The sequence below is a fragment of the Rutidosis leptorrhynchoides genome, chromosome 7 (assembly GCF_046630445.1).
Source record: "Rutidosis leptorrhynchoides isolate AG116_Rl617_1_P2 chromosome 7, CSIRO_AGI_Rlap_v1, whole genome shotgun sequence".
NCBI classification, from domain to species: Eukaryota; Viridiplantae; Streptophyta; class Magnoliopsida; order Asterales; family Asteraceae; genus Rutidosis; species Rutidosis leptorrhynchoides.
The window spans coordinates 312756957-312773746 of NC_092339.1; the positions used below are offsets into that span (position 1 = coordinate 312756957).

Genomic DNA, 16790 nt, shown 5'->3' on the forward strand with positions numbered 1-16790 from the left:
TTTGCCGACAGTTTTAATATATATATATATATATATATATATATATATATATATATATATATATATATATATATATATATATATATATATATATATATATATATATATATATATATATATATATATATATATATATATATATATATATATATATATATATATATAATTTATATAATTAATTATATATTATATTATATTTATATACATAGTTAACTTGTAATTTTTAGTCCGTTGCGTCGAGCGTTGAGAGTTGACTCTGGTCCCGGTTCCGGATTTTCGAACGTTCTTGCGTACAATTTAATATCTTGTACTTTGCGTTTTGAATCTTGTACTCTTGTAATTCTGAGACGTTTCTTATCAATAATTGGAACCTCTTAGATTGTATTTTGTACTTTTGAGCTTTTTGGTCGTTTGCGTCTTCAATTCGTCGAATCTGTCTTTTGTCTTCACCTTTTATTATTTAAACGAATATCACTTGTAAATAGGACAATTGCAACTAAAAGCTTGTCTTTCTTGAGGAATAATGCTATGAAATATATGTTCGTTTTTAGCATTATCAATAATACTACCTTAAATGAAAAGCTTCCAAAAAATAACAAAAGTGTCTATGCCCAGGCTCGAACCCATGACCTCCCGCTCACAAATAAACACCCCAAACCACTCATCCATTCCATGTTTTTCTAATTTAGTTCTGGATTTAATTATATAAAACCCGTATCTTCTGTTATTTTCTTCTTAAATAAAAACCCAATTAATCATCATCATTCTTTATTCGTTTCATCATACTAAAACCCTGACGGGATCACCATCATCATCATGATCCTAATTTCGTCATCATCAATATCATTATCCATCATCATCATCCTAATAATCTAATAATACTAATAATATTACCATTTAGAATTAAGTGGCTTAAAATGGAACTTTAAATACATGTCTCAAGCCCAATTACCACAACCCAAGCAACAAAAACCCATTTAACATAACCCAAGTAGTAAATGACGGCCCAAGTAACAGCAACGGTCCAATATATAAACCGATCCAATAGGAAAACAAGGGTTTACGGTTTTTTTTTTTTTTTTAAGGGATCAAGGGTTTCTGGTTTCGAGAAACATATACAGCGAGCAAAACAGAAACAAGGTAACGAACTGTAGCAGACTTGTTGATCTTCATCATCTTCGAAGTATCATCCCAATTCACTGTTCATCGTCTTCATCATTCATCACCTTCCATCATCGTAACCGTACCATTGGAAGTAACCCTATAGCCGTAGCAGGAACTAATGTTGCAGGTTGGTTGTGGTTATCTCGTTTGAAAACAGAAAAATAATAGTAACAAACGTATAGCAGCAGGTAATTCGAAGGTATTTGCAGGTTGTGAGTGATCGTAACAGTACATAGTGGGTTGGGTTTGGTTCTCGGACTAAATAGCAGCAGCAAAGAAAGTTGCAAACAAGCGATTGTCGACTGGAAACCAGAAACATAGCAGCAGCTAACGGTTTAAAGGGGTGGCGATTGTGGTTGTTGTGACGGGGGTGGTGGTTCTTCCGGCTGAAACAAAAAGAGAGAGATTGAAGAGTGATGGTTTACGGTGGTGGCTCGAAGGTGGGTTGAGTAGTGTGGCGGTTAGGGTGATCGGTGAAGAAGTGGTTCAAGGTGACAACAATGGAGGTTTGATGTGGTTTCACCAAGAAAAGAAATATATATATATATATATATATATATATATATATATATATATATATATATATATATATATATATATATATATATATATATATATATATATATATATATATATAGAAAGATTGTGGCAGTTGATAGCGGTTGTTGATGGGCCGGAGATGGTGATTGGTGGTGGTTGTGGATGGTTGTAGGAGGTTGTCAAAGAAAGCGAAGAAAATTGTGATCGAGCAAGTGTGTGTTATCTCATATCTCATATCTCATATATATGTTATATAAGATTTAGATTATAAGTAAAAACAAACCCAGTGATTTAATATTAATAATTCAAACGCTTGAAATAATTTACTTAATACTGTGTCAAATAGAAAAGCAGCCTAATATTTGTTTCCTTCTACCGACACTTAGATATTTTTACTTCGCGGAGTGTTATATCGTGTCCATTGCTAAACAGTTGACGTATGAAAGTGTTCCTAAAAATCCCAAATTTTTAAATTAAATATATTTATTTATTTCACTCATTAACTGTTTGAAACCTGGTCAAAAAGGTTCTTCTATAATTTATTTTTAATTCCAAGTAATGTATACGAAGTACTAAAACTCAACTCTTCAAAGTAAAAATATTTTTAATGATCCCAAATTTTATATATCTTAATTATGGATCATCGTTTATCTCTTTAAAATCACATAAGTTGGAATTAAGTTTATCTAGATAATAATCGAATGATCAACGAGAGTTACAATCATTTAATAATTTCATTTAATATACATTATATATTATATATATAGACCCATTTAATTAACAATTTTATTATTTCACATAATATTTTACATCTTTAATTCTAATAATTAAATCGTATTTTATTTCAAATTATCATATACACACACACACAAACATATATATATATATATATATATATATATATATATATATATATATATATATATATATACACATATACATATTTATTTACAAGTAATTGTTTGTGAATCGTCGGGAATGGTCGAATATCAATTGAATATATGAAATAGTTTAAAATTCTTAAGACTCAACCTAACGGACTTTTCTTATCGTGCCCAAAAATATAATATCGTATCGAGAGTTTGGTTTAAAATTAGTCAAAATTTTCCGGGTCGTGACAGTACCTACCCGTTAAAGAAATTTCGTCCCGAAATTTGATCGAGGTCGTCATGGCTAACAATAAAAAATGTTTTCATGATGAATATGAATTGATAAATAGAGTTTTATCATCATTGAGTAATATGGATAAAACAATTCTATTACTTGAAGCGTATGAGTGGAGCTATCATAAAAGATCGAGATAGAGATTTAACTTTTGACGTAGTCATGGTGCATTTCCAAAATTCATGGAATTTAAAAAAAATCTTCTAATCAGAAAAAAAACGTAATAGCATGATTAAATTAGCAAATTGCTGGAATCAAGGAAAAATAGAAATATCAATAAAATATTTCCTTAATACGTTTAGAGGTTAAGTAGAATGAAAGAGTTATGTAACATGACTCATGATGACGTTATGATCTGTGAATCATCATGTCCCATTAGAAACTCAGCATGATTTACTGTAATATAATCACGTTGGCCAAGTGTCATTATATTATACTAACTCATGCTCAAATTCTTAACACTTCCCCAGAATTCATTCATAATTTAAACTCAAATTTTATAGAAGGATGGAAACTAAAACAGTTTCCTTTATGATGTAACATAGATAGCACGAAAAGATAAATAATTTCGGACGAGAATAGTTATGAAAATATCGTTCGAAATATCGAGGATATTTATGATGATATTTTAGAATTTCTAAGTTCGAAGGTTGATGAAGAAAGATTTTCCGCAAGATTTTAACATGAGTATGGAGTAAAATATTCTCTAAAGATTTTGGCGGATCCAGAATTACCTAAATTCTTTGAATATAGGATTTGATCCTTGTATTTGTCCTTGGTCTCCTTCTTGATTAGTTCAATCCATTTTTCAGTACCAAATCTTCTATCAAACGTTCCCAACACTCCATTCTTTACCATCAAACTCTTGGCCAATTAGGCCATCTACAATTTTACTGTTTCCTCTGCATTTAATGCAGCCATATCTGAATCGTCGATTATCATTCCGAGGTGGTTTCAAGAGAACTGTGTTTTCAGATGATTAAATGCTGATGGTAGTATGGTGGAATATAAAAGGTTCTCTGGTAACAATAAATGAACACGCATATATAACAAGGTTATAATAAGGTTGTTTCGAACGAAAAGTCGATGTTGACTTGTTGAAGCTGTGACAAAATTTGCTACTTTGAAAGGGATTACCAAATTATTTTGGGTAATAATAACACTAAAGGAATTAGTCACAGCTACGTGTTAAACGTTTACTCAGTTTTCGATGGTTTTTCAGGTGCATAACTATATGCATCAATCTTTTCTTCCGTAGATGAAGTGCTGCTGGTTCATCCTCTCGATCGAGGTGTTTTCAAGAGTCATGAAAGGTTTGAACGCAAATTGTAATCATCAAGATACGAATGAGGTTTAAGATGAAATCAAGTGGCAAACTTGAAGAATTGTTTAGTTTCATATGTTATAATCAATATTTTAATTCATTTTAATTGTCCAATAATGGTAGTCCTTAGTTGATAGTCCAATAATCGGTTTATATATATATATATATATATATATATATATATATATATATATATATATATATATATATATATATATAATCTTAGAATTACCCAATGACGTATTGTATACGTATTGTCTTTGTATCAACCCAGAGACGTATTGTAGACGTATTGTCTTAGAATTAACTAAGACGTATTGTGTACGTATTGTCTTAGGATTTATCAAAACGTATTGTATACTTATTGTGTTAGGATGTACCAAATATTCGAATTAATAAATACGTATCATGACCGGTGTACAACTTATTGTCTCAGAATTAATCCGACTTTTAGTGTACATGTGTCCCGATTTATCCGACGATATGTAAAGAACGTAAAATAAATAACAGTATTTAAATGACGGTAAATAAAATTGCGAGAATATAAATTGCGATAATTAAATTGCGATAAATAAAATGTAATCAGTTAGCTAGGAACAGTTAGCGTGGATTCTTAACAAAATTATTTATAATTAATTTATTTGTTTCTAACAAATTTTATTTTGTCCAATGTTTTCTTCATTATGCCACTTGTTGGATCCTAATAGGTCAAAATCCAAATATGAAATTGAATGAAAATGGTTATTCTGTGGTGAACAGTTTCGTATATCGGTGAATGTAAATAGGATAGTAAATGACTGTTGAATCAAATTCGAAGAATGTACAATGTAACTTATTAATGTGAAATCTAAATATTCCTCGGGTATTACCTACCCGTTAAAATAATTTCACCATTAACAGTTTGTACGAGAGATATTTTTAATTACAATCTTTATAAAAACATATCTACATATATATTTTCTTCAGATGTAATCATAGATTTAATGAGTCAATAAGATATTAAACTCATTTGATTTATCGTTAGTACTAGATTACATAATCTCTAAAACTTTAGAAATTACATAATCGCCATGTCGAGCGAAGATAATCGATGTAGAATGATATGTAGAACGAAGATAAAGTATATAGAACGATACGTAGAACGATGATTATGCTTGAGGTACAGAATGAGATGTTGAGGCATGTGATGTTGAAACTTGGGTTGTTGGTGGTACTGGTGTTGATGTTGGTGGTGTTGTTGGAGCCGGTGATGTTGCTGAAGCTGGTAGGTTTTGCACCATATTTTCCAAAGCTACAACTCGAGCGCGAAGTTCATTGACTTCTTATATTATTCCAGGATGATTGGCGGTTTGAACAAGAGGATGAATAAGGTTTAGAATTTTAGATAGAAGATAATCGTGACGAGCTACCCTGGAGATGAGGCTAAAAATGGTGTTTTGGATAGATTCATCGGTAAGTGCTTCAGGTTCTTCGCCAGGAGGGAAATTTGGTTGATGAAAAGGATCGCCTTCTTCTCGTCTGCATTGATTTAGTCGACTACGAACTCATCAGATGAATTGGGGATGACTGATTGATTGACTCATTCTGGTGACACTGCTTTTGGAGCTGGAGTGGGACTCCATATCGGAATCCGAGGGACTTGAACTAGTTGTGAGTTCCATTGCGTACGATTGAATAAAGGATTTTTCGATATGAAATGATTTTCGGATATCAGATGATATTCTAATTACGTAGAATACTTATGTTCAATATAGAAGATCCCGTAGATTACGGAGAGAATTAAGGAAACGTGTCAGACAAGACTTAATGTGATGGGAGGTGAATTTGTCTGTACACCGTCTATGCAATAATTGCAATAAGACGCGTCGAGACTGAAAATAATAAGTAGATATTTTTCGACAAATGGTGTTAAGCAAACACTTTTAACATGTAGACCAGGTTCAAGTCTAGACTCATTAACATAACCTAACAACTACTAGGTCGAAGTCCAGACTCATTAATGCATCCTAACAACTACTAGTTAGACACACTAATACAAGACCTGGTTCGCTACGACCACCGCTCTGATACCATTCTGTCAAAACCCCGTCCTAATCCTCCTGGACGAAATCATCAACATCTGATCCCATTGCGAGGTACTGACCTAAATATGCCATGTACGACTCCAAGTAATGTCTTTCAATTGAGTTAATGCACATCGGAAGACTTAATTCGTACCTGAGAATAAACATGCTTAAAAGTGTCAACCAAAAGGTTGGTGAGTTCATAGGTTTATCGTAACAATCATTTCAATATGTTAATAGACCACAAGATTTCCTAATCATAAACATAATACACTCGCAAGTGTATGTAAAGCATTCTAAGTGGTTGAGCACTTGGTAACCATACTTAACTATTAATCAACGTCGCATATTCCCTTTATTATGAAATCTCACTACACCGTACCAAGTGTAGTCACCGAAACGAAGTACTGTGCAATCGTTGAATACTGGTCGTCCAGTCCGGTTGGGGTTGTCAGGCCCGATAGATCTATCAACAGGATTTGCATTTACAATACCACATGTAAATAGTAGTTACCAAGCTATTAGGGAAGATATGCAGGGTGGTACAACTCAACATAGAATATATTTTAAGTACTTGTGTCTATCTCGTAAACATTTATAAAAGCAGCGCATGTATTCTCAGCCCAAAAATATATATTGCAAAAGCAATTAAAAAGGGAGCAAATGAAACTCACCATAATGTATTTTGTAGTAAAAATACATATAACGTCATTTAACAAGTGTAGGGTTGACCTCGGATTCACGAACCTATATCATTTATATATATTAACACACATATTTGAAATTGTATAAATTTATATATAAAAAAATTTATTAGTTATATCATTCATATATTAATAACCTATATATTTAAAATAATTAAAAATATTACTTTTGTTATGTTAGGTGTATTAAATATATCTTTGTATATATATATATATATATATATATATATATATATATATATATATATATATATATATATATATATATATATATATATATATATATATATATATATAGTTTGTTTGTTAAAATTATAATAATACTAGTAATGATAAAAATAATAATAATAATAATAATAGAGTTAAAATTGATACTTGCAATATTAATGATAAAAATGATAACTTAAATAAAAATGATACTTTTAATAATAATGTTAATTTTAATAATAATAAATACTATTAATAATAACTATAAAAATAATGATTTTACTAATAATAATAATGATACTAATATTTATATTTTTAATATTTGTATTGACATAATAATAATAATAATAATAATAATAATAATAATAATAATAATAATAATAATAATAATAATAATAATAATAATAATAATAATAATAATAATAATAATAATAATAATAATAATAATTAACAATAATAATAATAATAATACTACCTTAAATGAAAAGCTTCCAAAAAATAACAAAAGTGTCTATGCCCAGGCTCGAACCCATGACCTCCCGCTCACAAATAAACACCCCAAACCACTCATCCATTCCATGTTTTTCTGATTTAGTTTTGGATTTAATTATATAAAACCTGTATCTTCTGTTATTTTCTTCTTAAATAAAAACCCAATTAATCATCATCATTCTTTATTCGTTTCATCATACTAAAACCCTGACGGGATCACCATCATCATCATAATCCTAATTTCGTCATCATCAATATCATTATCCATCATCATCATCCTAATAATCTAATAATACTAATAATATTACCATTTAGAATTAAGTGGCTTAAAATGGATTCATCACTTTCAATACATGTCTCAAGCCCATTTACCACAACCCAAGCAACAAAAACCCATTTAACATAACCCAAGTAGTAAATGACGGCCCAAGTAACAGGAACGGCCCAATATATAAACCGATCCAACAGGAAAACAAGGGTTTACGGTTTTTTTTAAGGGATCAAGGGTTTCTGGTTTCGAGAAACATATACAGCGAGCAAAACAGAAACAAGGTAACGAACTGTAGCAGACTTGTTGATCTTCATCATCTTCGAAGTATCATCCCAATTCACTGTTCATCGTCTTCATCATTCATCACCTTCCATCATCGTAACCGTACCATTGGAAGTAACCCTATAGGCGTAGCAGGAACTAATGTTGCAGGTTGGTTGTGGTGATCTCGTTTGAAAACAGAAAAATAATAGTAACAAACGTATAGCAGCAGGTAATTCGAAGGTATTTGCAGGTTGTGAGTGATCGTAACAGTACATAGTGGGTTGGGTTTGGTTCTCGGACTAAATAGCAGCAGCAAAGAAAGTTGCAAACAAGCGATTGTCGACTGGAAACCAGAAACATCGCAGCAGCTAACGGTTTAAAGGGGTGGCGATTGTGGTTGTTGTGACGGGGGTGGTGGTTCTTCCGGTTGAAACAGAAAAGAGAGAGATTGAAGAGTGATGGTTTACGGTGGTGGCTCGAAGGTGGGTTGAGTAGTGTGGCGGTTAGGGTGATCGGTGAAGAGGTGGTTCAAGGTGACAACAATGGAGGTTTGATGTGGTTTCACCAAGAAAAGAAAAAAAAAAAAAAAAATATATATATATATATATATATATATATATATATATATATATATATATATATATATATATATATATATATATATATATATATATATATATATATATATATAGAAAGATTGTGGCGGTTGATAGTGGTGGTTGATGGGCCGGAGATGGTGATCGGTGGTGGTTGTGGATGGTTGTAGGAGGTTGTCAAAGAAAGAGAAGAAAATTGTGATCGAGCAAGTGTGTGTTATCTCATATCTCATATATATGTTATATAAGATTTAGATTATAAGTAAAAACAAACACAGTGATTTAATATTAATAATTCAAACGCTTGAAATAATTTACTTAATACTGTGTCAAATAGAAAAGCAGCCTAATATTTGTTTCCTTCTACCGACACTTAGATATTTTTACTTCGCGGAGTGTTATATCGTGTCCATTGCTAAACAGTTGACGTATGAAAGTGTTCCTAAAAATCCCAAATTTTTAGATTAAATATATTTATTTATTTCACTCATTAACTGTTTGAAACCTGGTCAAAAAGGTTCGTCTATAATTTATTTTTAATTTCAAGTAATGTATATGAAGTACTAAAACTCAACTCTTCAAAGTAAAAATATTTTTAATGATCCCAAATTTTATATATCTTAATTATGGATCATCGTTTATCTCTTTAAAATCACATAAGTTGGAATTAAGTTTATCTAGATAATAATCGAATGATCAACGAGAGTTACAATCATTTAATAATTTCATTTAATATACATTATATATATAGACCCATTTAATTAACAATTTTTTTATTTCACATAATATTTTACATCTTTAATTCTAATAATTAAATCGTATTTTATTTCAAATTATCATACACACACACACACACACACACACTATATATATATATATATATATATATATATATATATATATATATATATATATATAGGGGCAGGATCAATGGGGAAGTAACCAATCGGGGGGAAGCGGGGGGAAGAAAAAAAAAGAAATTTTCGTTTTTTTTTTGAAATTTTTTTTTCTGGCATCAAGATCACACGAAAATATGAACATTTAGAAGAGACACTTCATGATGAATGTTATTATTTAGGCGGGAAAACGATCGACAAAAATAACATTCAAGATAATATTGTTCGTGAAGAATATGAACGTTTTTTTTCTTCATGTTTTGTGAAGTAAAATTTAGCCCTATTTAGAGTTTAGGGTTTAGGGTTTGGTGTTTTGGGTTTATTCCATAAACCCAAAACACCAAACCCTAAACCCTAAACCCTAAACCCTAAACTCTAAACCGTTCGTGTTAAAAACTCAATCTAAATCCTAAATCTAAACCCTAAATCTAAACCCTAAACCCTAAATTTCTAAACCCTAATATCTAAACCCTATAAACCCTAATATCTAAACCCCCAATAGCTAAAACCTCAAAATACGCTCGAAAAACACGATAATTGTTATATATTACTTCTTCGAGCGTTTTTCCGCCAAAATAAAAACATTTATCACAAAGTGTCTCTACTAAATGTTCATATTTTCATCTCATCTATAATGTTCGTGAACAAAGTTTTTTCAAAAAACGAAAAAAAAAAAAATTGCTTCCACCGCTTCCCCCTGATTGGTTACTTTCCTCTTGATCCTACCCATATATATATATATATATATATATATATATATATATATATATATATATATATATATATATATATATATATATACATACATATACATATACATATACATATTTATTTACAAGTAATTGTTCGTGAATCGTCGAGAATGGTCGAATATCAATTGAATATATGAAATAGTTTAAAATTCTTAAGACTCAACCTAACGGACTTTTCTTATCGTGCCCAAAAATATAATATCGTATCGAGAGTTTGGTTTAAAATTAGTCGAAATTTTCAGGGTCGTGACATCCGGGGTTCAAGTTAAGTAACCTACGTACTTAAAGGAACATTTTAATATATAAACGAAAGTAATCCACATTTAGAAAGTTCCCAGAGCATAATATAGTTCAGTACGCATAAATACGCAGTTTCGTGAAAGCACAAAACACAAAAGCAAATCGAAAAAGTCGGGTCGTTACAACGGGGCAATAAACTAAATGACTTTAACATTTAAATTCACTTAATACGTAAAACATATTATTAAACTGTTTCGTTTAAACAAACTCGTGTTTCCACGGGTCATTTCACTAGTTATTATTATTATTATTATTATAAGGTAAGGATGAATTATAAGATAGAGAGGTGATCCTTACACATCAATTTTTGATCTATGTACACCTAATTACCTATTATACCCTTAATTATAGTTAGATTAATAATATAAGTTCAATTCATTAGATTAATCTATGAGTATAATTGTGAGTTTATGTGATAAAAATGTACATGAATCAAAAAGTGGTATGTGAGAATCATCTCCCTATAAGATAAGATGATATTTAACTAATATTAATATTAATATTTAATTTAAATTATTATTATAAACAGGAAGGTCAAAAGTTACTTGGGCAAAAAGCATTTGTTACCAATTTGTATAACTTAAAAATCCCTCACGTCTATCCCCAAACCCCTAAATCCATAAATCTTCACGTTACCAATACGTAAACCTTAAAGCTATAGAAATTGTATCCCCAAAATCCAATCCAATTCTAAATTATAATGTCGGACAAATTACCATTTGAAATCCAAATTGAAATCATGAAAAAGCTTCCCGGTTACCTTGGGTTGAGGTATGTTTCAATTTTTGATGATGATAACTTCCCTAAAAATATGGTTGATCTCTCTGCGATACTTCCAGATTCTGCAAAACAATCGACCACACTATCACTTGTTGGTAGCTCTCAAGGTTTGTTGTGTTTGTATGATTATTTTCGTGCTATTATTTGGAATCCTTGGATTCGAAAATCTGTTACCGTTACTTTCCCTAATTTTGATTATCGCAATTATGGACGTGTTGTTGGTTTTGGGGTTTGTCCCAGAACTAGTGATCCTAAGCTTGTCCAAATTACGTTTCCTAGATATTCGTTGGGAAATAATACTTGGAAAGTTGAGGTTTTTTCATTAAGTTTGGGGTTTTGGAGAATTAGTTCATTTAACAAAATAAGCGATCTACCTTGTGGATCGTTTGAACTTTCATCTCCGAGTGAATGTGTTGGCGGGTTTATTTATTGGTGTGCTTCTAATAAGGATGATCCAAATCGGTCATGGGTAATTATATCCTTTGATTTGACTAATGAAGAATTTGGAGTAATATATCTTCCTGATAGTTTGGCACGCTGTCGCCTTGTGGATTTGTCTAAACACAGGGAGTCTCTTGTTTTGTTTCCCTATGATTACAACATTGCCTTTTATGATTGTGACGTATGGATGATGGAAGGCGGCGTTACAAAATCGTTTAAAAAGCTATTCACCATAAACTCTACCAATGATTTTGTGAAGCCGTTGGCAATTAGTTACAACGGTGAAGCAGTCTTGGAAATTGTAGAGAGTTTTAGGAAAAAAATTGTATCATCGATCGATACTTATGAACCCTCCTCGAAACGCTTCAAGTGTACTACAATTACTGGAGAGTCTGGATGCACCTCTATAAGCTCTTACACGGAAACAATGCTTCTGCGTGATTACTATGATTAGTAATGACTAAATTACAATGATGCATTATGTGTATCTTTGAATCTGCTTTGATCTTGCCAAGTAAAAATTTTGAGGGTTCACTCCTGACTTTGTTTGAGGCTTATTGGCTTTTTGTCATATATAAATTTAAGTTATGCTTAGCCTATGGCAGCCTTTTTTTTTATTTTTTTTTATCTGTTTTATAAATTGTTGACATGGCCATTTTCTTATGCATTTGAAAATCAAATTCTCATCTTTTAACAATACATAGTCAACTTCTTACAAAAACCGTAGCAAATCGGATTACAGTTATGAAATGCTGCTGGTAATCTTTTTAAGAGCATCACTAATTCACTATGGTTAAAAGGCAGGTGTTGTGTTTTCAACCCGTTTTACATTAAGTTCTAGTTTATTAGTGAAGTGCTCCAAAAGCGTAGATGTTATTGCACACTTAGTAACCTTTTAAGATATATCCATTAATGAACACCATTAATGCATACAACATATACTATCATGCTTTTAATCAAAGATTTTAATAGGATAATAACGATGTTTTTAATCAGACTTTACGCATTATCATACTATTTAAGAAATGTTACCATCACACTGTATTTTGACAGCGCCACTGTTTTTCAGCATCAAATAAAAAGATTTAACAAGACGAAAGTTACTGTCACGCCCAACACTTTGACCATGTAACATTAAACCAATTACCTTATACTGAAAATTTTTGAAAGTTTGTGTGGTTATCATCAACCTTTTTGAAGGTTTTGCCATTTTCTTATAAGCAAAACAAATGGTTGCCAAAAACTAATATTGGACTAAAGTTGATACTCCGTACATTTTTATGAATGGTCTGTCATATATCAGATGTGTCAAAATTGGTCATGAACCAAGTGTATATTTAATACATCAAATCAAACTTCCTAATTATTGTTTACGTAATTAGATAATTACTACTCTCTCCGCCCCACCACAAGTGTCCACATTTCCATTTAGTGTTTCAACTAATAAAAAGAGGTTATTCTGGAGAGAGAACATTTATGATTGGTGGGGAATTAAGTTAATGAGATTTTTTAAAACTGTGTATAAAAAGTAAGTGGACACTTGTAATGTGACAGAGGGAGTATTAACAATAAAATACAGTTTCTGTTATCATACTGACATACTAATTGTTTATAAGAATAAATAAATTACGGACAAATGATATTGCGGGCCAACCCAACTTGTTTTTACCCACACAAAAGATTACCAATTACAGCAGAAACTCATTTTGAACCATGACCCAACTCGCCCATTTTGAACACCTCTAATAAATATGAAAAGGATATAACTTACTGATACACTACAATGAGGTATTTCAAAAGCAGTAAGTAGTTCGAAATTTTCATCAATTTGCAAACACCTTGGTCTCAGATTAAAATACACAAAACGAAATCTGCACTTTCTCCTCTTGATTTTATGCTTGAAGAATCGAGTGACACTGAATTATCCTATTGTGGATTCCTTGTATCGTGACATTATAAGGTTAATATACTATGATCTGAAAGTGTACGAACTCACATAATGCCGACAATAATAAAATATCAGAACAATAACATTCCAACAGAAACAAACCTTGAATTCAATCAACTATAAATGCAAAAGGTGTACTTTATATATGAAACATAACCATCAATCAATTAACAACTCAAAGGAAACACAAAACAAACGATTAAAGAACACTGCACAAAGATTACAGTCCAGCTCAAAAAAATTCTAAGGTCTTTAAATTTATCAATAATAGCTTTCAAATCATCTCTTCCAAAAAATCTTTATCTATGTAAACCACCAAATTATCTGGAAAAAAAAAAATAAAAATAAAAAATCTAACGTCTTATTGCGTAGTTGATTTTTCCACACTTTGCTTCACCATAATGTTTTCAATGTGTCCCGCTTTATTTTTGAAACTTTCACAAGCAACCACAGCATTTTTATGTTGCAAACTTCCCATATGTTTAAGAAACGAACAATTATTTCCATAATTAACTTTTTTCAAATTGTCAAATCCTTTAACAGTAAACGCATCATAGCGTACACTAGGTTTGTTACCAAACAATTAACAAAGAAAGCAATACGCAGAATCTTTTGTTGGAGAGTACTCTAACCAATTAGGGAATATTTTAAACCACGAAAATTGGAATCTACGATTCCGTTTCCGTTTAGCGGGATACTGTTTTAACTGCACTTGAAAAGGTCCCAAATTCAAATATTGTCTCCTTATGTGTTCCCTTAGATTAATTGGATACTCCCAAATTTGTTTTCGCTTCCCCGGGTCCCGTTCCATTGAAGTAATATTGAAATCCTTTGTTTCTGGCTTTGGAATTCCGGAAACATTTGGTTTTGGGTCGGGTTGGTTTTGTTCTTGTTCTGTCACACTTGTTGTTGAAGTTTTGGAACGTTTACTTTCTTGATTCGCATCATTCGTTGTTTCATCACTCATTCTCTTAAAAAAGGATGTAATCTTTTTCATATTTTTCATGATACTCCTGTAAGCATATCAAACGTTTCATATCATAAGTTATTATCATTAAATTTAAATCTCAAAGCTCAAAGTTCAGTAACTGTGAGAGCAATTATTATAAGATGCATACTTCTATTATTTATTATATTTTAATAATCGATTAAATTAATTAATCCATTAAATTAATTAAAACAAACAGATTGATGCAATTAAAGGAGAATGAAATGTGCATATAATTGAGTAATAAACAACCTATAATATCTTATAATATCACTTTACAGAAGAATTTAGTACACAAACACAGAAATAAACTACACAAAATCTAAAAACAAATAAAAGTACCATTAACAATCAATGATGAACTTGAGTAGTAGTTTATAGAAATTAAGAAAAATACCTCAATTAAATAATAAACTGCAGTCCCCAAAGTATTTATCGATGTATGTATAATTCTGAAATGTTGAAGAAGAAGAGACGATTGAAAGTTATTTTAAATTTCATTTGCGGAAGTTTTGGAAGAAGTGCGCCATTGCTGGCTCATTGGGAATTGGCTTCGAAATTTTATTTGAACTTTTGTTTTTTAGGGTTTTTTTTAATGGGCTTTTAGGAGATTTGGAGATTTGTGTAATTAGAATTCAAGAATAAAGGTAAAGCAGTTTCTGACGATAACTATGTTTTTGTGGTAAAACATGTTTTAATGGATGTAAATATCATGATATTGGACCCGTTGGTGTTGTTCATACTAATTTACTACGTGAGTCGAACATTAATGTTTTGGATAGTCGGAGTCCGAAGTTGATTTCCGTTTCAATGGTGTGGGTTCGGTTTCGCCTCTTAAAGAAATTTTGGTTGGTTCCATGCCTATTTGTATCCCGATAGTAGATTTGGATAACGTTCTTGAGGTTGATTGTGATGAGGTTACCCCTCCCTTTTTAGCGAATGTTTCTCATCCATCAACGGAGTCGAATGGTTAGGTTCCCTCCCAATCTGGTTCGCGTGAGGATTGTAGTAAGGTTGCAACGGTTGATTTTGAAACAGTTGCCTCAAAATTTGGTAAACCTTGTGATACTTCGGAGTTCATTCCCGCAGATTTGGCAAGGATAATGGGGATTCGGGTTCGGATCCACTTTTAGTTGCCTTTACGACTATGATGGATAATATGGTGGCCGAGTTGGATGAGGTTGAAGACAATCCTACCTCTCCTAAAGTGGTCTCCTCAAAGATGATTAAAGGGAAGTACTCGAGAAGAAGAAGACGCCGAGTTCAAGGGGAAGAGATGGAAAAGTTCGGGGTTTTCATCATAGACGCTTTAAGAGTTCCGGATGAAGAGGGTTGCAAATCGTTCGTCCTTCGTTTGATTGGTCACCCTCTTTTTCCCCGGTCTTGTATGCTTTTCATATCTTTTGTGTTTCTATTTATGTTGTTTTATCTTGGTGTTTCGGTGCGAGCTTTGTTAAGTTGATGTTCTTGTTTTTAGCTCGGTTGTCGATGGTTTGTACGTTTTTAGAGCTTCAATTTTTGTTTCAGTCTCTTTTATTAATCGAAGTTCGTGTTTTTTTGCAAAAAAAAAAAACATGGCTCATTATTATTATTATTGAATTATTGAATGAAATATATAAATTCGCCATAAAAAGTAAAATTGTCAAAATGACCTCGCAAGTCACAAGACACCTTGCAACCTTGGGACCAGGGCTTGCGACTAGGCATGACGCGGGCAAACTTAAAACTTTAAAACGTCATATCTTTTTAAATGCTGCTTCAAAGACCTTTAATTTTGTCGTTTTTCGTTGATATTAACTTTTAAATGTATTTTGACCGCTCATAATTTTGTATAAAACATTATAATTTGTGGTTCGTTTAATCCTCCACCATTATCATTTTTTAACGGCGGTTACG

General features: G+C 31.3%; 1 protein-coding gene across 1 annotated transcript; it reads left to right on the forward strand.

Moving 5' to 3' along the window:
* Positions 1-11437: 11437 nt before the first annotated feature.
* On the forward strand, positions 11438-12412 carry LOC139860172 (F-box/kelch-repeat protein At3g23880-like). The gene has a single exon (XM_071848945.1). It carries the CDS (start codon positions 11438-11440, stop codon positions 12410-12412), a length of 975 nt encoding a protein of 324 aa, XP_071705046.1.
* Positions 12413-16790: the final 4378 nt, after the last annotated feature.